The 21191-nt window shown below is 41.1% G+C and overlaps 1 protein-coding gene across 2 annotated transcripts in view; it reads right to left on the bottom strand.

The window, feature by feature from the left end:
- The window catches only part of SOX5 (SRY-box transcription factor 5), a 274532-nt gene that overhangs the window by 223564 nt on the left and 29777 nt on the right, over positions 1-21191 (bottom strand). For both annotated transcript variants that reach the window (XM_031063130.1, XM_031063131.1), the window contains exon 3: positions 13146-13377. In XM_031063130.1, the coding sequence (XP_030918990.1) occupies positions 13146-13377 (232 nt within the window). The remainder of the gene's footprint in view (positions 1-13145; positions 13378-21191) is intronic.

The following is a 21191-nucleotide window of genomic DNA, read 5'->3' as shown; positions in this document are numbered from 1 at the left end:
GAAATGGCAAATATTCTGCTGCAAAAAATAAGCTGTGCTGGCATCCCAGGGAAGCGAATAAAAACTTGCCTCTGAAAATGTTACATACAAAACGCACAGAATTTTGCATCAATCCTTGTGTAGGTGGCAGCTCAAGAAATTCACAGTAAGGAACAATTGTCTCCAGCAGGGAAAAATCCAAGATAGATCATCATCGTTTTCCATCTCATATAATTAATTTTCCACAGCCATCTTCATAGGACTGAGGTGGTCAAAGTCCTATGGCATGCCAGAGTCAGTGCTGAGGTTTGGAAGTGAAAGCTTTTTCTCTTGTCCACTGGCAAGAGCACAGGAAGAGAACCTGTTAAACACCCAGCAGCCAGCACAGGAGGAGGCAGGGAAAGCCTCCTTAGCCCAAACTTGCACCCATAACATTTCCATTTTCAGCACATATGGATACCTCCAAGGCCACCCTGATTTCACCTGGCCTCCCAACCATTTTTGAAAGTATATCAAAAAGTAATGCTTTGGACACGTATGCTTGCAAATTTCCAAGCACTTCATAACACTGATTTGCAATAATTTGCCTAAGGTCATGTGGGCCTTGATCCAAAGCCTATTAAAGACAAAGCAGTCTTTATAGTGACTTCAAAGAGCTTTGGATTGGACCCACGGTGAAGCGCTGCATAGTAAATAGAAAAACCAAGAAAAGAAAACCTGGTCTAAAGAAGAAATGTCATCCTCTCCTTAACTGACTCAGTTTACTGAAAAAAGACGGGAACGTGGGATTTAATTTCCCTGTTCTTCTGCATCACACTGCCAGCCCAATGAAATGGCTCTGTCCCTTTCCCCACACAGCTGCGCTGCTCGGAGCATTATTCAATTCTAAAATGGACCACGCTGCAGAGGTATTTCCATCACCTTGACCCTCAGAAGCAGCAGCAGCCCCAGAGCAGCTCCCTGGCGTGCCCCTGGGGAGCTGTGGCACTCCATGCCAGCCCAGGATGGTGCCAGCAGCGCTGGATGGAACGCTCGCTCCAAAAGAGCAGCAAGCTTAGGACTAAATGCAATAACAATAAGGAGTTAAAATGTGCAGACCAGAGAACATCGCTTAATCCCAGTTTACTGAAAGGACATGTCATTTTTAGAAAGTTGTCCAAACAACTGTCTTAATATTCCACACCAAAGTGGCTATTAATCAAACAACAAAGGCCCAATTAACACATAGCTGTTGTCACCTTGATGTTAAAAGCCTCTCCCTTCCCCCTTCTTTCTTTCTTTTTGTCTTTAATGTTACAACCTAACCCAAAAATGCCTCAGGGCCCTACAGCAAAAAAAAAAAAAAAGAAAAAAGAAAAAAAAAGACAAGATACAGAGAGGGAGACAGGGAGGAAGGGAAGAGGATGGAGAAAAGTGGGGAGGGGAGAAAAGGAGAGAGAGGGAGAGAGAGAGAGAGTCTTAAATACCATCTCTCCTCTAGGCAGCAATTTCCACAGATGAAGAGGTCACCACTGTTTAACAGTGTGCTGCCACGTTAATTTAGTATGACAAGATAAAGCAGTAATCTCTGCTTGAAGAGGCTGTAAACCGCCTGCTATCCAGGGACATGCTCGAGTCGATTTGCACTGTATATCACTTTATACAATTGCCGTGACAAAGCCCCCTGAGTTCCCTCATGTAAATCTCGCTCTCCCTCTCAACTTCGCTGCCAGTCAGGCACAGAGGATCTGGGGTAAGCCGTGCAAACTTGGTGCTTTACGCATGCCAGCGGACCCCAGAGCTCCCCTCCTCCCCCCGCCCAAGAAAAGATGTTTAGGACTTTGATAATCCATTGATCCCACTTCCATATCGGCTTGTATTTTTCAATCTGTCGTGTTAAGTTGTCAGGGAGGGCGATTAAACCGATGTTTCATGTTCCCAGATTTGCGTTCCTGGGAATGATAGTTTTCAAAGCCTTTCTCGCTAGGTTCTGCTTAAAGATTATCCCTAAGAAAGCTGATGTGAATATTATTACTGGCATAAACCTGGTAATAAAACCATAAAGTGTTTTAGGTAAAGACATTTTAGAGATATTCAGGGTTATAAACATAAGAGTTTAAAGCTGGATAGAATTTGGAGCGCTTAAAAAGAAAAAAAAAAAAAGAAAAAAGGGAAAGAAAAAAAAAAGCGCCCTGTCAGGCTGTGGAGTTTTCTCAGCACGAAGGAAAACAACATATGTAAAAGGGAAAAGGGAACTCGCGTGTCTGTGTGAAGTAAATATAATTACAGAGCCACAGAGGAGGGCAGAGCAGAACAGACCTGTGCAGCCAGGCAGGAACAAGGAGGAGGCAGAGACACAGAGTGTGGCAGTGGTCGTGGCTAGAGCCTGAAACGAAACACAGCCACAGCCAGGGATGCTGCCGAGCCTGCACAGCTGAAAACACCCCCTTCTTGTTGGGCAAATAGGGGGAATTGTCTGCAATATGTCGCAACTCTCAGATGCCATACCGCATCCCTAGAAGATGCAAGTTTTAAATTACGTCTCCCTCTATTTCACATTTAATTTGTGTCATTTTCCTATGGCCTGCAGGCACGATACAAGTCACAGCACACAATATACCAAACACGGTGCCAAAATGTGAAGCTGTGCACATGTACATATCCCCATTTTCTGGATTAAACACAGAGGAGGACATAAGTAGAATTAAAACACGCGCAGCAGACAGGTTTCTACAGAGTAAGGCTGGAATTTTTCTACAGAATAAGGCTGGAATTTTACTACAGTTTCCTAACCAATACATTGCTATGCCTGTGCACAGCATTTGGACTTGCAAAAATGACCAAGCAAGGCTAAATCAAATCTTTAACAGGTTACATACGTTCTCTGTAATCAATTAAACTGAACAATAAAATCTGATGTTCATTGCAGCTGATACGAAGATAGACAAATGCTTTATCAAGCATTTGAATTTCTAATAACATTTGATGATTCCCTAAATTTTAAAAGGGAATTAATAGAATTAAAGGCACTAGAATTAATGCCATTTTCCAATACTAAGAGAACCTTCCCAAAATGATGTTTTTAAGGTGTTCTGTATTTCTTTATTCTCCGATACATGTTGCTAACCAACACATTATTTATTATTTGAACTTAACACTACTTAATAGATATACAACAACAGGTTTGCTTTTGGGGAATATTCAATTCTTAAAACCCCACTAAACACCATCAGTACTGGTTAAAAAAGAATTCTGATAGAATATTCACACACAACACCCCCAGCCATTCCCCAAAAAAAGGATGACCTAGAACATGGTTACTTCTCCAGAAAAACAAGAGAATTTTGGCACAGTAACCTGCGCTACTCCTTTAACACCACATACTGTGAATGGGATTACTCTCACCTAATTTTAGCCCCAAATTTGACACCCAGTCTAAACCAGTCACCAAGGCTCCCTCCACAGTCAATAGACAAGCACTTTCAGAGGGTAATTCATCTTTCTTGTCCTGGGTGCTTATTTTAAGATTGGAAATGTTGTTCTAGGCGGGTGGTTATCTTTTCACACAAGCTGTGAAGACAGCCCTAACTTTATGTGCCTCAGCTTTGGTGATCTGAACCCCAATCTCACTGTATGGCATCAATAATCTCCATGAGTGTGGAAACTCTGATAAATCACAGACCATCTAGGATGAAGGGCAAGGACAATTTCCATTGTACTGGCACAGCCATGGATGACAGAAGTGAATTGCCCGTGATAAATCAACAACCTGGATGCTGGAATAACATCTCATTTCACCCAGTAAACAAAAAACTTGCCATCTTTGTTAATATTTATCAAATTACGAGTACAACAACTCCATGACATTTTATCAAGCAATACAAAGGTACAGGTCCTAATTATAAAAGTATTTCAGTCCAATCAGTTTATTCACAAGGAAAGCTCAGGAATTCACTGTGGCCCTGTGTCAATATATTACCCAATACTGATGTTGACAGCTTCAAAACTGAAGCTATGGTCACTGCCCAAAAGCCAAGTTTACACTGGCCACAAGCAAACAGGAAAAGTACATCATCTGCCACAGATGTATTCTTTGCAGGACTGAATGACTCTATTTGCAACTCTGCTGGTCGGTCCATGAAATTCTGAAAACTGCTTTCCAGTGGAGTTTATCAAATAGGTTTAAAGAGAATTTAAACAAGTCTTATTGCTCTCCCCCACACTCTGCTGCTGCCTCTGTCAAGACAATATGAATTTAAGAACTTGGGAAAAAAAAGTGGGGAGATTGTAGATTTAATATTTATAAAAGTAAAGAATATACCATGTACTCACTATCATTAGTCAGATGCAGGTCACAAAGTCAGGTGAGCTGAGTGGTTTGAACTCTGAGATGCAGAATGTTTTCTATTCCCACTACATAGCAAACCTTTACTTACCAACAACAAATTATTAAATGCTCTGGCCAGGAAATTACCTCTCACTCAAAGCTTTTTTGGTTGAAGTTATCTAACCATAGATTTATAAACTATAGGGATCAACAGCTGAACTTAACACCCTAAGCTCCAGCTGTAACCTATGAAGAAAAATAGGCACTTCTGGGGTGTGAGTTCCCTGACCTACTTACAGGATCTGTTAGGACAAAATGAATCACACTCCACTATTCCCTATTTACTGCCATTAACTATAAAGTTAAAGCTGATTTTACTAGCTCACTTTGGGCCATACACTTTTTAAACAGACAGTCTGAGGAGACTTCACCCTTGAATCTTCACCCCAAAAAGTGACACTCAGATTTACATGGCTTTGTATGATGTGTTAGTGGCCAGCTCCATTCTGTGAGAGGAAATAACTTCCCTCTATCAGAAAAGCCAAAATGTCCTCATGCTGCACCAAGGCTCCAATAATCACCAGAAATTCATCACTGAGACTCCATAAATTTAACTGAAAACTGTGCAAGAAAGTAACTTGCTCCTAGCAGAGCCCTAAATCTCAGTGCTAAGCTCTGCACTCGTGCCTGGGTGTTTTCTGGAAACCTCAGCAGACACTGCTGAACACAGAAGGATCCAAAGCTGAGCAGGTTTCCTGATTGCAACTGCAGCAGTCCGAAGTGAAAGGAAAGAGGAAGGTTTAACTTACAGAGATGAAAGCCACACTTTAAATTCAATCTGAAAATCAGCACAGAGTCTGAAGCAGGGATGTTTTGCATTATTTCTGGCTAGCAGTATTAACAAGCAGTGCAAGCTTCCACCTCTGACATGACTTAGTGGAGAGATACACATACAATCCACCCCAGTAATTCAGACTTGAGATGTCAGAAGGATTTTACCTTTTTGCTATAATATTTCTTATTTTCTGTCATCAAAATCCAATCCCACAGAAAGCTGTGTGCAGAAGGAGTTATAGTCAGTGACCTCTCCTTCCCTCCCTCTTGCTACCATCAGCATTAGGTTCCAATCAACCAGATTATTTTGCAGGAACAGGGTCATAAGCTAAGCATTCTGGGGCAGGAATGTTTCTTTTTCCTGTCTCTATAAAAATAAATCATGCTCTTGGTACAATATAAATAAAGATAATAACAGTCTGATATTAGATTTTACTGGTCTATGCTTTAGACAATCTGTGTAATTTGCTTGCTGCCTGTACAAACCACAGAAAGTTAATCTTTAGAGCTCTCATTCTTTCCTTGGGGGGTTCAGTTTAAAAGCATAATAAGAGGATGCTGAAGCAGACTATTTCCATATTTCCACTATTTCCATGTATAATTACAGTCTTGTTTACACTGTCCTGGCAAAAGGTATCCCGAGTTAAACTGGGCACAACTCCACCCAGTGACTTTTGCGGGTTTATCTAGTGATGCTAAATTAATGGGATTCACCAATTCTACTTCTCCCTTGCAAAGAGCAAAAATGCCTTATCTGATCCCACAACTGCAACTAAACCAGAAACAGACACAAAGAACTCGAGGGTGTTAAAGAGAACCTGGAAAGGAGGCCGGCCAAACCATTCCACATCAATCTCCTCCTGTAGGAGCTCTCTGAACACATCTTAGGAGCTGACCCACCACTGGTAAATGCCCATTCCTGAGTAAACACATAATGAAATCTGCAGTTAACTTGCCAAAGGTCCTTCTTCAGCCGTGAATTTCTAGAGAAAATTAATAACCCCTTGTATTACAGCAGAGAAGGAGGTGGTGTTTCACTGATACACTGAAGACAAGAGGATGCAGCTAGCTCCATGAAAGGAAAAAACATCACTGGATGACATGAGACCTTAAATGCCATTTTCATTCCCACTGCAACCACCACTACTTTTGGTGAATCTGAAAAAGCATTAGCAGTGGGAAGAAAAACTAGAGAAAGCAAGCTGGCCTTGGCACAGCCTAATCCAGCTGAATTTTGTATGACCTGAGAAATCACACTTAAAGAGACAGTGCAAAAACCATGAGCACATCACCAGCCCATTGAAAGGACAGAAAATAAAGAAATGCTCCAAATCCCAGCTGCAGCAGGTAACTTCCCATGGACACAAACCTCTGTCAGTGAGAGGAGGGACTGTAAAACACAACTGTGAGCACTGAGGGTGGCAGAAGGTTCTGGCACTGCTCAGAGCCTGAGTTTATACCACAGGGATTCCCTGCAACCCTGAAATTCAAGAAACCATGACCAACACTTCACAATGCCTTTTAGGTTTGGTATATCTGTGCTAAGTAGAGCTGCATATCACAAACCAGCCATCTCCTACTTTATTGACATTCTGTCCAAGCAAATAGCTCAACACTCATTCTTACTGTGCAACATCTTCATAGGAGCTACTTACTGAAAGGCTTTAGAATGCATTAAATAATAAAAATGACCAAGCTAAATATGTCTACAAGCAGAGGAAGAAAACGGGCAAAGCAGAAAAAGGTTTTCAGAGGACAACTGCAAGCACACAGGAACTGATAGAGTAAAGCTGGCTCTTCAAGGTTGGAAACAGATAAAGCTGCATCTGCACTGAAAAGAAAGGGAGAAAGCCACACCAGCTGCTCAGAAGAAGTACCAGGGGTATGAAAAGTGTGTAGAGCAAACACAAAGCACGTGGGGAAATTGTTCAGGAAGTTCTAAAATGAATTAACAACTGCTGAAGCAAAAATGAGTCAAGGTGGTATCCAAAAGGAGGAGTTTGTGCTATGTAGGGAGCAAAACATAACCAACCCAGGATTCCCACAGCCTTGCCTTGGGGAATATGTCAGATAAGAGTATGGAAGCCTGGAATGCTGCTCTCTACTCTGATAATAGTTACACTGAGCCAAAAGCTTCTCATGAGCGCAGAAGCCTGGCAAAAGGACACACAGCCACTGAAAGGAAAAGCACAAACATTTCAAACTACATTTCTCTGGCCTTGTGTTTTCAGAACCATGGAGAACTGGGTGTTTAACTGGCAGCAGAGTTTGTGTCTCACCACAACACCAGAAAGACTCATTGTCACCAAAAAAGGTGGAGTTCCAGAATAAATTTGGGCAGAGTGCCACAGGGGATGGACCTGGACTGCAGAAACTACACAAATTCCACATTTATTGTTTGACTTTCAATAGGATGGAGAAGATCCCACAGATCCTACCTGTGTTGTGTCACACACAGAGAGTGTCTATTGAAAGCAAAAGATGTATCAAGAAGCAGGAACATTTAAATGTAGTCTCTGGATGTCTCTGTTGCTATAAACTGGTCTTGCAGTCCTAGAGGGGCATTCTCCAGATCCTAGCCCTCAGCAGTGCTCCTCAAATTGATAGCACAGATTTGAAACACAATTTTGAAGTTATCTCTGTTGCTTGGAAAGATGATCAAGGTTTTTGCTTACATAGTTTTTTGATAGGCCATTTAATAGTTGTTTTTCTCATAAGAGAGAGCATCTGGTTCGAATATTCCCACCAAATGTAGGCTTTACTGTTCTACCTATCTCTTTTTTCTGCAGAATTTTTCAGCTACTCACTTGAATTAGATTTTACAGGTATTTATGCAGTAAGTTCAAATGAAGACATTTCCAGTATGAAGTCAATGAATTGATGCCTAGGCACATAATCACTTGCAAACAATGGACACATACAGTTCCCAGCACTTCCATAAAACAAAGGTGTTTACTTTTCTGTTGATTATTTTCTGCTTAACTGAATTCAAATGAATCCATTAAAAACATGACTGCTTCACAGTAAGATGGTCTTCAGCAAAAACAAACAACTGCTGTTTCCACTTCTCTTCATGGCCTTTAAAAACTACAGTCATCTGCTCCCTGTATTCCAGGCAATGTATGTTATAAGTCTGGTCTTGATTTGTCAAGTTATTGGTTTAAATGTAGTTTTAACCCCCCTGCTTGGGGAATGGGGGAAAAGAATAAATTAAAAATAAAGAAGTTTTTCTTACTTCATTGCTTATTTAATGTCCTTTTGGACCTTTCAAAGTCTGATCAAAACACCAATGGGTCACCTCAGACTTCAGCAGGTGTTTCTGCCCATTGATTTCTGCTGGGAATAATGTATCCACCCTGGTTTTCCATGGCCACAAGTGTGCAAAAGTCACTGTGCTCAGAGGGTGGTTCAATAAACAGAGGGAGACTTCCACAAAAGCACCACGAATGGCACCCTGGCTGCGATCCCTGACCCGCCTGAAGAATGCAGCTGAGCGCATCTGTGTGCCCAGCCAGGAGCTGCACTTGGAGCAGGACTCACAGGGATGGGACAGGAGGGAGAACAGGGACCAGCACAGGGGGGACACACAGATCAGCCCAACCTGAATGCAAGATGCTTGCCAGGCACACAGGAGAGCTACCAAAGCTGTTATCAGCTGGCTCCATCACAGCTGGTTCTCAAGCACTGCAGAGAGTTTTCCAGGGCCTGGACTAAGCAGTGCAGTAGCAACTTCTGCAGCTCTTTGATGGGTCCTGACTTGATTCCTTTTCATTTGTTCCCCTTCCTAACGGCCCACACAGTGATTCCCTGAAATGCTCCAAGTATAAAGATTAAACTCTGATAAAAGCCTAAAGTTGTATCTGCAGAAACTGCTTCCACCAGCCACTTGTGTGATGACATTTATAATGCAGTGTTTGCAACAGTGCAATTTCATCATCTTATAAATATCAATTTACCACTAAGAGAGGAGGGAAAGAACAGCAGACAAAGGCAAACTTACCCCTGTTTCTGGTTGATTCTAATTGAACTAGTCCTGTTCAGCTAGGCCTATCTCTTACAAAAACAACAGTTTCTAGTTTAAACTGTGAAATTGTGTGCGTGTGTGTGTTGTAATTATGGTGCCTGCTAACAATTTCATACTGCCACACTGCACATATGGCTTCCAAGCTAGCTTTATCTGAATCTTTGTGAATCTATTCTCCATGCTATTAAACTGAGCACATTCCACATCGTTCAAAAGTAATTACACTTTTGTCTAGAGTGTAGGAGACTGCTCTCCCCAAACAATGAAATTCTCATTATGAGAGCTGGCACAGTAAAGGCACTGGTGTTCACAACACTGTGCATTGTATCATCACAATAACTTATCCTAAGCTTGATGCTCAAAGGTACACTGGAAATTAAAATTTCTCTAAAACCACTGTGAGGTTGTTTTTTATTTTTTTTTTTAAATATGCATTCTTTAGCTCAGTATAATTAGAGTCCTATTTGACTTTTTAAAAAGCTATATGCATTCAGATTTCCATTCTCCTCGGAAGGTCTGAATAATAGCTGAGTGCTCCAGTGCCTGTTGTTCTGATCCACCACCATTCACATGCTGACAACTCCAGACCAACAGGTGAGGCACAGGCCAGGAGAGATGCGATAAGAGAATCCAAATGAAGCATTAAACAACCTTTTACTCTGAACAAGTGGAGGAAAAGCACAAAGCACCGTGCTGGTAAGCTCTTTGACCAGCAGTACTGCCATTCTCAGTATTATTCCCAAGTTACACAGGAGTGACTTCATTCACCACAGAAACACAACTTCTTTTAGTGTGAAGCAACAAAGCTACTGAACAGTGCACCAGAATATTTCCTATCAATTTAAAGCACTATTGGAAATGAATTCTAAATCCCACTGAAAGTGCAGGACAAATCTGGGCTACCAGGACAGTCACAGTCATCAGTTTGGAACAACCAGGGAATGGCAAAATTATGGCTTACCACTTTGACCTTTTCTTCAGTACTTCTTTGATTTTTTATTTTTCTTTAATCCCATCCTGCATTTCACTGATATTCTAGAGCTAAAAAGGATGGTGTGATTTAAACACACCATGCCTGTGGAATACTTTAATCAGTGCTTTTAGCCTTGACATTTCTCATTTCCAGAATTTAGCACACAGACACCATTGGTAAGATCAGTGGTCTTGAGAGTTGCAAAAGCAGACAAACAGAACATAAAGGCAGGCAAATAGAAACAAGTAAAACAAACCTTTGTAACTCAGATGAGCTAGCAACTATCTGTGCTACCCAAATACTGTAGCCTTAATAGGTTTCTTCAGAAGAGCTATTGACTGATACTGTAATCCTCAAGTGTTTCCTGCAAGGCTCGTGGTCTGCCATGAACATCTCAGATATATTCCAGGTCAAACCATTTGCCTCTTATTTTCTACGGAGCAGTTGCTTTAAATCTGATAAATTATTGTTTCTTTTCTTATCATGAGAAGAGTTTTCCTACTCGAAATAAGTATCTGGTGTCTTCTATCAAGAGAAAGCTTGAGACAGAGTCACCCCTGCCTTGGTTGAGGCTGGTGGAGATGTCCAGAGGAGACCTGGCCCAATGCCCCGCTCAGGGAGGGCCACTGAGCTGCACTTCCAACATCCTCAGAAATATCCCGTTCATTTTGATGGGCTCTGCAGATTTTTGCCAATTTTGATCAGGTCTGAAGATGTCCTTAGAGGAATTTTGCTCTCCTCTTATAAAAATCTACCCAGAATTTAGAGCTGTCTCATTAGGCTGTTAAAACTTGGTAAAGTGCAACAGGGTAAATTTTCAGGAGTGTAAGTTGGGAAGTGTGAAGCTCCTGGAGCTCTATCAATAAAACTCCATCAGACTGCAGTCTGTGCTGTGTGCACACCTGCACACACCTGGATCTGCTTCCCAGAGATGATAAAACAGCAGCATGTGAACTAAAACAGTACAAACATGTCCTCTGCCATGTTAGAAAGTGAATGCCCTGTGGGAATGATTTTTGTCACTGCTAAGCACACGAACTGAAGTCATCTAAATGTTATCCAGTGATTTCCTTCTGATAACTACCTACCACAACAGCAGAGGGAGTGATTACGGCTATTTTACTCTTTTAGACTGATCACTTTCTTCTGGAGACACACAGGCTGCATCCTTTCTGAACTACCTGAGTGATGACTTCTACAACACAGTCCCCACTGAAAGAGAGATATCACCACAATGTTACATTCACACAGGCTGGCAGTGTTCTTAAATATGTATGAAGACAAAACCAGACCCTTACAATCCCCCAAACACTGCCTCGGGTAAGGCTGCAGTGTGTCACTGCTGCAGCAAAACTATCTAAAACACCCTGTGATTCAGCACCTTGTACTGTACAATGACATCACATTAAACTCAACCTCCATAGCAGGAAGCTATGCCAGATGATCAGCTAAACCTCTTGTTCTTAAAAACTGTAATGACCAAACAAGCAAAGGAGTTAGTTAAGATCAGTTTAGGAGCAGTTAAATGTTCCAGTGAGGTGCAGCTGAAATACTCCTGCTGGATCCTTAGGAAACAGAATGTTTTTATTTCATTAGGGTCTGATTCTACACTACTGGTGCCATCACAACTTTATCTATTGACTTAAATGCCGTCAGAAACAATCCCTTATCTTCAAAACACTCTCTTAAAAAAGGCCACAATATAGCAAATACTCTCACATCCCACTGGCTGGAACTGTTACATTAATGAATTTCATATCCATAAAACATAAGATAAAGGATGAGAAATAAACAAGCTCGAAAAAGATAATGACATTGTCTGCCCATGAGTAATTTCTCCAGTGATGTTCTTTCTCCATGTAAAGTTGCAATAACACAAACTGAAATTATGTATTCCAAAGCACTGTCTGAGCTTAAGCATTAGCCCAAAAAAGGAAGGGAAATGGATCAGGATCAATGAGTTATTCTGTCTAGGAGAGTAGCTTCAGTGAATATCCAGTGACTTGGTCCTATGAGAAATAATAATCCCTAAGGCTTTTTACTTAGGGCTTGTTACATATGCATAATGAGCTGTAAGGGCTTAAATACCACTGTGGAGCTCTTGCAGGCTTTTATGAGAATACACTATCACCTGTTTTGCAATGCCTTTTTAAAAGCCTTCAAATATGCAGGTCCTCTTATTATCTTCCCTTCCAGTGAAATTACCAGCGCCCTAGTGGAGGTGGGGGACTGACAGAAAAGTTACAGCCAATTTGTAAACAGGCAAGAGCTGTGCAGGCTCTGTGCTCACAGCAGAGCTGTGTGCAAGTGCCTCGGTGTTGGGGCCTTTCTCTGCACCTCTCAACCTTCCTGAAAATGCATCAGCGCTCCATGTGCCCAAACCCAGCACAGGGACACTACAATACCAGCAAGGAACAGGGCACTGTTTTGTCTTCTTTAAGACACAGCCAGTTCTGGGCTTCCCCTGGACTGCTGCCTGCCATGAATTGAGTGGTCAGAGTCAGCTGTAGAGTGGGAACTCACAGGCCAAAAAGCAGCGAGTTGATTTCATTTCATAAGCACGGTAAATTTTATTGTGGGTATCTGTGACGTAAATCACACATCAGATGTAAGTTTTCAAGTCATCAGAATTCAGTTTCTTTTTTCTTTTGCCTTTCTACAGTCTTTCAAGCTTTACTGTTGCACAAACTTGGCACCAGGGTGATGTTTCAGACTCCATGCCAAACGTGACTCTCACTTCCAGCGCTCCAAACCCGTTTGCTGTTTGCTGAACACACACACTTCCAACTCACACCAGCGCAGCTCACACACCTCCAGCACCCTCAATGCCAGCAGGCAAAGGGGAGGAAAAGCCTGCACTGGGAGGGGCTCAGGGGCAGCCCAGCAGGGCAGAGCTGCCCGGGATGAGGCGCGCTCCGTCCGTGGGGCTGAGCCCTGCACGCCCCACCAAGGGCAGCCCTGGGTGCCAAACTGCTGCACAGGCAGAGCTCAGAGAAGGGATAGAGCACAATAGAGCAAAGCAAACCTACCATTGTGTTGTGCTGGGAAGTGGGAGTCCTATGGCCACAGTTCTCCTGCGTCAGCAGAGAAACTGGCTGAAATTCCTCAGAGTGAGGCTTGTTGGGAAAACTCACATGCAAGGGAAGGTGAAAGGCTGGGAGCCCGTCACTCTCCTCTTCTCCCACTTTCTGTCTGCTTGTCACCATGGCTACCTCTCCATCTGCTTCCCCATACGGAGAGGCTGGTCGCTTGGAAGACATCCTGGAAGGAACAAAAGAGGAGAAAATAATGAAACCTCCAAATAAATCCTTAATGCCGTCATTGTGTGGTTAGGGGCCATTGTAACAGAAATGCCTTTTTTGTGCTGGCAGAGAGCAGGAAACCATCCAAATACCACTGCAAAGCACACACGATTGGGAACAATGGCCAAGCAGGTAGCAACAGAACAGTGCCTTGTTTGTTGTGAGAATAATACACTAATATAGCACTCCCTTGTATTCTGGCTTCTTAAACATGAAAATTCACCTAAGACTGCATAATGAAATGCAATTCCTTTTAAAAAATACCCATCTAGTTTTGCATTTGCAAGGGACTCTATGAAGATAGAATGTCTCCCGATACAAGCCATTGTCAACCCAGCTTTTAAGGAATAATCATCTGCATCTCATTATCGACCACAACTGATAAAAAAAAAATAAAGTAAAATAAAATACAATACAATAAAAGAACTTGCTAGCAGGCCAAAACGTCTGTGTTTACAAAATTTCACCCATGTGAGCAACTGAGTGCTACAGTCATGTTGCAAGGATCTTTCCAGGTTTGCAGATCTGGTATAGTTAAGGAATTAAACATTTGGACATTAATAATCTAAGCTTTTTGACTACATAAAGTCAGCGGCTTTGAATGAAGGTCAGGATTGAATGAAGATCTGCTATCAACTCTTTCTAGCTATATATCAAATTCCTCCTATCTACATATAGCTAGATCAGGAAAAAAAAAACCCAATGAAAATGTATTTTATATCTGTACCTACATAAAAAAGGATACACAAGGAAGATACCTAGAACACACACTGGAAAAGCCACATAGAAATATTGACTTGAAAAATCAGGCCTACATTGTGAAGTTTTTGATAATGTCTGATAGAATATGTTTATCTTCAACTTTTAGAAACACTAAAAGAAACCTAAATCATGGGCAAATGCAAGTATCATTCAAGACAAGCACTACTGCAAATCTTACAGAACCCATAATGCTTCCAGCTTGGTCTCCAAAATAGAGGGGGATACAGTGAAGTCTTAAAATGCAGACAAATTCTGGGATTAATTACAGCAACCTTGTTCATGAAAACCAGGGTCTGTCCATGGATGGCCCACTGTGCTAACCAGGGGCATCTGCAAGGAGCAGAATGAGGAGAAATCCTCCAGGCACAGCCAAAAGGAGATGTGAAAAACAGGGAAATAAATAAATAAATAAAGTTATAAACGAGGAAACTGAAGACTATTTGTATGCAAAAGTTAAAAAAAGGGGCCAAAGTAATATTGCTCCTCCTCAAAAATGTCGCATTTATGATTCTCATTAGCCCATTCTTTATTCTGCACTTAAAGGGCTGCACCTGAAGAGCCCAGCAGCCTCCTGAGCCATGTGTGGGGCTGCTGTGAGGTGGAGCATGTCCACAGGCTTTGGCATATTGAGCACGGAATGGTTCCCAGCAGCAGTCAACTGGGTCTGAAAACAAACAGCGACTTTAAACAGCCCTTTGTTAAGACTTATTTTGCTCCTAATGATCTCATCTTGAGCCTTGCCTCCTGAGCCAAGTTAGATTATATTAAAAAAAAAAAAGGGGAAAAAAACCAGAAAAACCAACAACAAAAACTCAGACAAAAAAATCCCTAGCAGAACCTACATGCAGCTGCACATTGCCTGTTCTGAACACCACCTATTGCCAGTGCTCAGAGAACCAATCTGTATTTTCTATTAATGTCTGCCTTAGTCCAACAGACTAACACTTCATACATCCTACCTGAATTCTGTCTTCTAGGCTTTCCCACCTACGTGTCTGCAGCAAAGCATATGCACAAAGACAGAGATCACCAGATAGACTCTTACTGGCAGTTTGCTACTAGCCCACTGAATTCAGCATTTTACAGCTATGTTTGATGTGACAGATCTCAAACCCTTCTGCAGAAACCACACAGCTCCCTTCTAAAGTTAATGTGAATTATTCATATTTTGCATTGTACTGCACCGAGATCGACATTTGCTACGGAATTTAAGTTTTTTGGTTACTCATTTTAACAGTACTTTAATAGAAGCCTGAGCATTTACGAAATCTCTCTGAAAATCAGCACTAAGCAGTTGTCTCAATTTTGGCAAACAAAAAGGGATGGACATAAGATCATTACTCAATTATTGCACAGCAATTTTCTGTACTTTAGAACATTTATATTTGATAAAATGACTGCAAATATTGTAAGTCATGCACAAAAGTCCCCACTGCAATTCACTCTGACAATAAATTACAGAGAGAGAGGATGCCTTGCTTTGTATTGATGATTTGGATTATACATTATATACTCAAACTGTGTCAAGAACTCCTACTGCTGTTAACCTAGAATAACACAGATTCTGTCACATTGCTTCACAAGGAAAGTTTGAATATCACGCTGAAATAAAGCTCTTCTGTTAACTTTGGATGTGAATATAGAGTTTCAGATCATCTTCCTCTGCTTGTCACTGTTCCCAACAGGGATGAAATAATTTTCTGCAGGGAATTTATATCAACAGACAAGGAAGATAATAGAGGTGTCCACCTCCACGCACTTGCAATAACAGAGATTATTTTGCTTTTGATCTAAAATGAAAACCTACAGGTTGGATTATAGACCAAACTAAAGCGAAACCAGAAAGGGCAGAAGAAACTTTTCCTTTTGTCTCTAAAACATCCAGTTTAAATTACAAGCCACAAACCCATCACCAGCCTAGAAGATTAACAAATCACTGAAATGGCTAAAGCAGCAAAGCTGAGGCTTTAATCTGTGCTAGTCTTCCAAGAACACCCAAAGAAATGGACACACAAACCTGGACAGCTCAGCCATCAAATGCAGTTTGTGTTCAGGCAGCTCTGTGCACAGCCAGCCTGATTCAGACAAAAATCAGTTTCACAGAGATTTCTTACTCCTTCTGAGCATCCAGGAAATTTCCACAAGAAAACTGAAAATTTAAATAAATAAACTAACAGATCCACATCTACTTTTGGAAATGTCTTCCTAAAGGATAATAATTATCAAAATCTGTAGTTGCAAAGGATCAAATTTTTGAGAGGTTCCAAAGTAGACAACGTGAAACAAGAAAAAGTCATCTACAAATGTCTTTCATCATTTCCACACCTTGATTAGCTCATTCCCCAAATGTGATATACGCCCCCACATCATGCATCCCCTAATATTCTTCTTTTCATAAATCTTGTTTATCCTACTGAGCTAATACCAGGTCTTAACAGATTCCACATCTAAGATGCAAGCAGAGTTCCCACCACAAACAATAAGGAAAGGAACAACTAAATTCTGAGCAGCAACATGACCTGAAACTGAGCTCTTTTAAACAGATCCAGACCTAATGAAGCACTGGAATTATCCCATCCCAACAAAGGACTGCAAATATCCTGGATCTGCCCTCAGTGATAACACAACAGTTCACAGCTCACAGGACTTCCAGATCTTCTCCTCAAATTTAAACTCGGAATAGTTTTCAGTTACATCACTCTGCAAGAAGATTTACAATGGAACAGGAAACACCAATTTATGGATAGGATTTTTAAAAAGCACCCCAAAACCCTAAGATATAACCCAGAAAAGTACAAAAGTAATACAGCACACCAGATTCCAAATGTAAAAGGTGTCACTGCAGATGAAATCTGTTGCAACTTCATTGTTTCAAGAAGAATTGCATTTTGAAATGTCATTAATCACTTCTACTGAATAAAAACAGGTAGGTGGCAATTTTTTAGGGAACCTAAATCTGCAAAGTTCTGATGCATGGGGACACAGGCTGTACCCAGGCCATTCCACAGACACACTGAATTATGAAATGCATCTCCCTATTTGAGTTTATCAGTGGTTCATATGGAACTGAAGATTTAATTCTGGTGATGAATTCAAATTTGATACTGTTTCCTGTAAAGAGACCTGTTTTCAGACAGGCTTCTTAATATGCAGAAACTGCAGTTAAAAAAACCCAAACACGCTTTTTGTTCAATTTTCATTAAATAAATGCTTTTCCTGGTAGGAAGAACGTTTTTTCAGGGAAGTAAAAACCTCATTGTTCTAACTCACTCTTATCCAACAAATATTTTATGTGATTCATATCACAGCAGTTTCTCCAAATATTTCTTTATGCCCTTCAGTTTGTAACAGACTCTTTGTAGGCTTAAATTGAGACCCTGTGTCTATTGATCTCAGAGTTTTTGCATTGACTTCAGCATGGCTGGATTTTCCCACTGGAGCAAGCAAGAGCTACACTACATCCACATGAATTGTTTCCTACACTTATTGGTTCCATCCAAATAATTTCAGGCTGCTAAATATGACTATTTTTCTTGCTTGCTTTTCCCCTTGGATTCAGGGTCTCACAATAGTGATCTTTCCATAGCTATATTTTTTTTTATTACTATTTTTAACAGAACCTCACTAAAGTGTCCCCCACTACATCTCCATTTGCTCATTGGTTTTGGTTCATTTCATCCATGATTGTACTCCCCAAATAAACCTGAAGTGGTGTTCAGTACTCAAGGAGATAGTGCCCTCTAGCACACAACCTGCATCCTTTCCAATTGGATCGCTCGTGCCATAAAATTTAATAATTTTTGTGTCATAAAACTCTAATCTTGTTACATTAAGCAAAATACCTCAGAAACATTTCAGATACCTACAAAAGCTTTTGGAGAAGGGGCTTATCCGCGTCTTCAAAAGTGTCAAACACAGATGTGTCAGGAGAAAAAGATATGAGGCCATAAATCTTAACTTGTTGGGAGTTAATTAAGGGATTCATCAATCACTGCACAGCTCACCCCATACACACACACAGGCAAAATCCCATCACAGCAATCACAGAGCCCACAGCAATCTACAGGTTAAAAACTCCCCAAGCCCCTCTGTTCTGACTATTTATAAATGACTTGCTATAATCTAGCATTAAGACCTGTAATTATAAACCAGCATTAAAACAGGCCTGCAAAGTTATGGATAATTATAGCTGGTACACTTTTTAAAGAAATAAAAAGCTTTTCCATTCAAACACAGGCTTTGCCTCTCTGACAGCTCCAAGTCCACAGGATGTAGGAAGATGATTTAAACTGTATGTCAAAACTCTGTACAAGAATCTCTTTTCCCCCTTATTAAGGGAGGCATTGTTGTTTTCTCACCATAACCAGGCGTGACTGCAGTGGCACAGCCAGCTCTGAACCAGCATGGCAGCATCACCTCTGAGCTCCTCTGGCAGCCACAAACCCTTCTGGGGCTTTCTCGTGGGCAGGGCTGAAACCCCTCAGCCCTGTGTCAGGGATGGGAGCAGAGGATGGGGAGCAGAGCAGCACCAGCCCAGCACCAGGAATCTGCTCCTGAGCACGGCCTGAGTCCAAATCAAATACTGAGAGCTGAACCAGTCCAGAAACTTCACTGGGATCCAGTCTGCCTCTCTGCAGGGATATTTACCTCTAATGACAGTCCTCGTTGCAAAGCTGCAGACTGCCTTTCCACAGGAAATAATTATGATTGCAGACAGCAGCACTGCTACATATATCTCATGTATAAGCACATATAGATGCATATACACAAGCTTATACAAAATGTCAGCAAGGCATCTGCTCATCCCTGACCACATTTAATGCTAATAAAACACTTCTTGCTCCCAGGTTCACTGAAACGATGATCTCTCCTCACACACAGCCCTGGCAAGAGGTGCCAGTTAACACTAACAACGGTTCCCATTCTGGTTTGGCCCCAAACTAATTCATTATTTATGTACACTGAATAACTAGTACCTCTAAAAAAACCAACTCTATTCATTTTGACAAGATTACTTGTGTAATAAGGTATTACTCAACATGAGTAAGGGTGGCAGACTCCCACACACTGTCCCACTGGGAACTGCAAGCCTGACTTGTTTCTACACATACCACTAAAAACAGACTTCATTTGGCAATATCTTTGAGTCATTTACAGTCTGGTTTGGAATTCTTCACTGAAGTAATTCCATCATTAAAAAAAAAAAAAAGGAAAAAGAAGCAAAAGTCTATAATCTGCTAATCAGTAAAAACTGTGAGTGAAACGTGTTCTAATCTGTCACTCACACTGAGGTGTGATAATCTGTTAATTATTACTTTCTAGGATCATATCAATCAGTTATCTTTCAAAGCACACCTATGCTACAAATAACTGGTGCTATTCAAAGGTGGTTTTGGTGAACAAGTCAACATTGTTAACACAAACCCAGACCACTACAGCATCACCTGAGTAGTGTTTCTGTGCAGCTGCCTATTATTAGAGCTGCCACAAGTAATCCTATGCTTAGGGGCACCCCATAATTTCCATTTCACCCAGCCTACCTTCTCCCTTTGGCTTTCCAGATTTCCTCTCTGTATGGGGTAACTTGAACCATTTTGGACAGTCCTCCAGTTTAGAGGATTCTGAATATAAAATGGGAAGGGAATATGTAATTCCCAAACCATTTTAAATTTTAGTGTAATATCAGCCCAGCTCATAAACCTGATATTCCACATAGTGAGGAAACTGTTTTTTGAGAAAAGCTACTGCTCCAAGTTCCAGTGGTAAATAAATTGTTTCAATTTGACAAGATTTGAACCTCTCAAATACTAAAGTTGTTATAAGTGTCCCTCAAGAAAATGTTAACAAAACCCTTTTTTATTAGAAAAATGAAAAAAAACCCCAAACAACTTTCTAAAAATTCTGTACCATCAACTGAAATGCTGTCATCTCTATTTTCTTGCACTTGCAAGGAATTTATGCACAAAAAAACACCGTAAAATCAAATCTAGTAAAAATCCATTGTCAAAAAAAGCTCATGCTGAACATTCCCACCACGTGCTACACAAAGCTTTTCAGGGACTTTTGAAGCAGATAACTGGGAAAGACTGTGCATGAGCAAGTTTTTAGTGAAACACAGTGGCCTGAAAGAAAGCAGCCTCCAACCAAAACAGAATTTGGACGGTAATGAACACACTCCTATCTACTGCAATATATTACTGTAAGGAATATTACCTAATTCTTCCATAGATCTCACAGAGATTTTGCATCTCACTGGGGTGTGCTAAGCAGGAACATTCAGCAATCCACCCAGAGACACACATTCAAAATCAGCTTCATCAGGAGAACCTGTGTTCTGTGATTTTTGTTTGGCACCTGCCAACTTCATCATCCTTTTCTTTTTCACTCATCTGTAATATCAGCTAAAAGAGCCAAAAATGCAGTAAAACGTTTTTAAACCAGGATGAGATTTTAGTTCCTGAAAAGCGTGTTTCCAAGGGGTCGAACCTCAAAAGCTGTGAGTTTGGAGCCCTTGTCCAAGGCAGGAGAGGCACGTGGTGGTGGTGGTGGCACCGAGCGCACGGCGGCGGCGCCGCGGTGTCAAGGACGATAAGCATCCACCAGCACAAACCCTGAAACAGCAGGATGCAGTCATTGTTGATGTTTCAAGCAAACTGAGCCTGATCACTGGCTTCTTTCATGCAAAAGACTCTGCTTGGATGATTTTGAATTAAATCCACAAGCTCATTTATTTTCCAGTGCATCCTCAAATTAACTCTGGCTTCCTTTCCTTCCAGCCCCCAACCTTTCAGAAATGTACCCTGACTCTTCAGCTCCTCACACATCTTGCTTTTCCAATTATTTATTTATTTATTATACTTTTTTTATTATGATGTAAAATTTGTCATCATGCCACCACAAAGATAGCAGAGCTTTGCTTTTATTTTCATGTAAAGTTTTCGGCAGGGCTCGCTGATGAAAGCACTACCTCAATCACTGACATCAGGTAATCACCACTCCTCTGCCTGCTGA

This window comes from Geospiza fortis, unplaced genomic scaffold, assembly GCF_000277835.1.
Source record: "Geospiza fortis unplaced genomic scaffold, GeoFor_1.0 scaffold292, whole genome shotgun sequence".
In the NCBI taxonomy this organism is placed as follows: Eukaryota; Metazoa; Chordata; class Aves; order Passeriformes; family Thraupidae; genus Geospiza; species Geospiza fortis.
The sequence above is the reverse complement of the archived record's forward strand: the minus strand, read 5'-3'. Positions and strand labels throughout refer to the sequence as shown.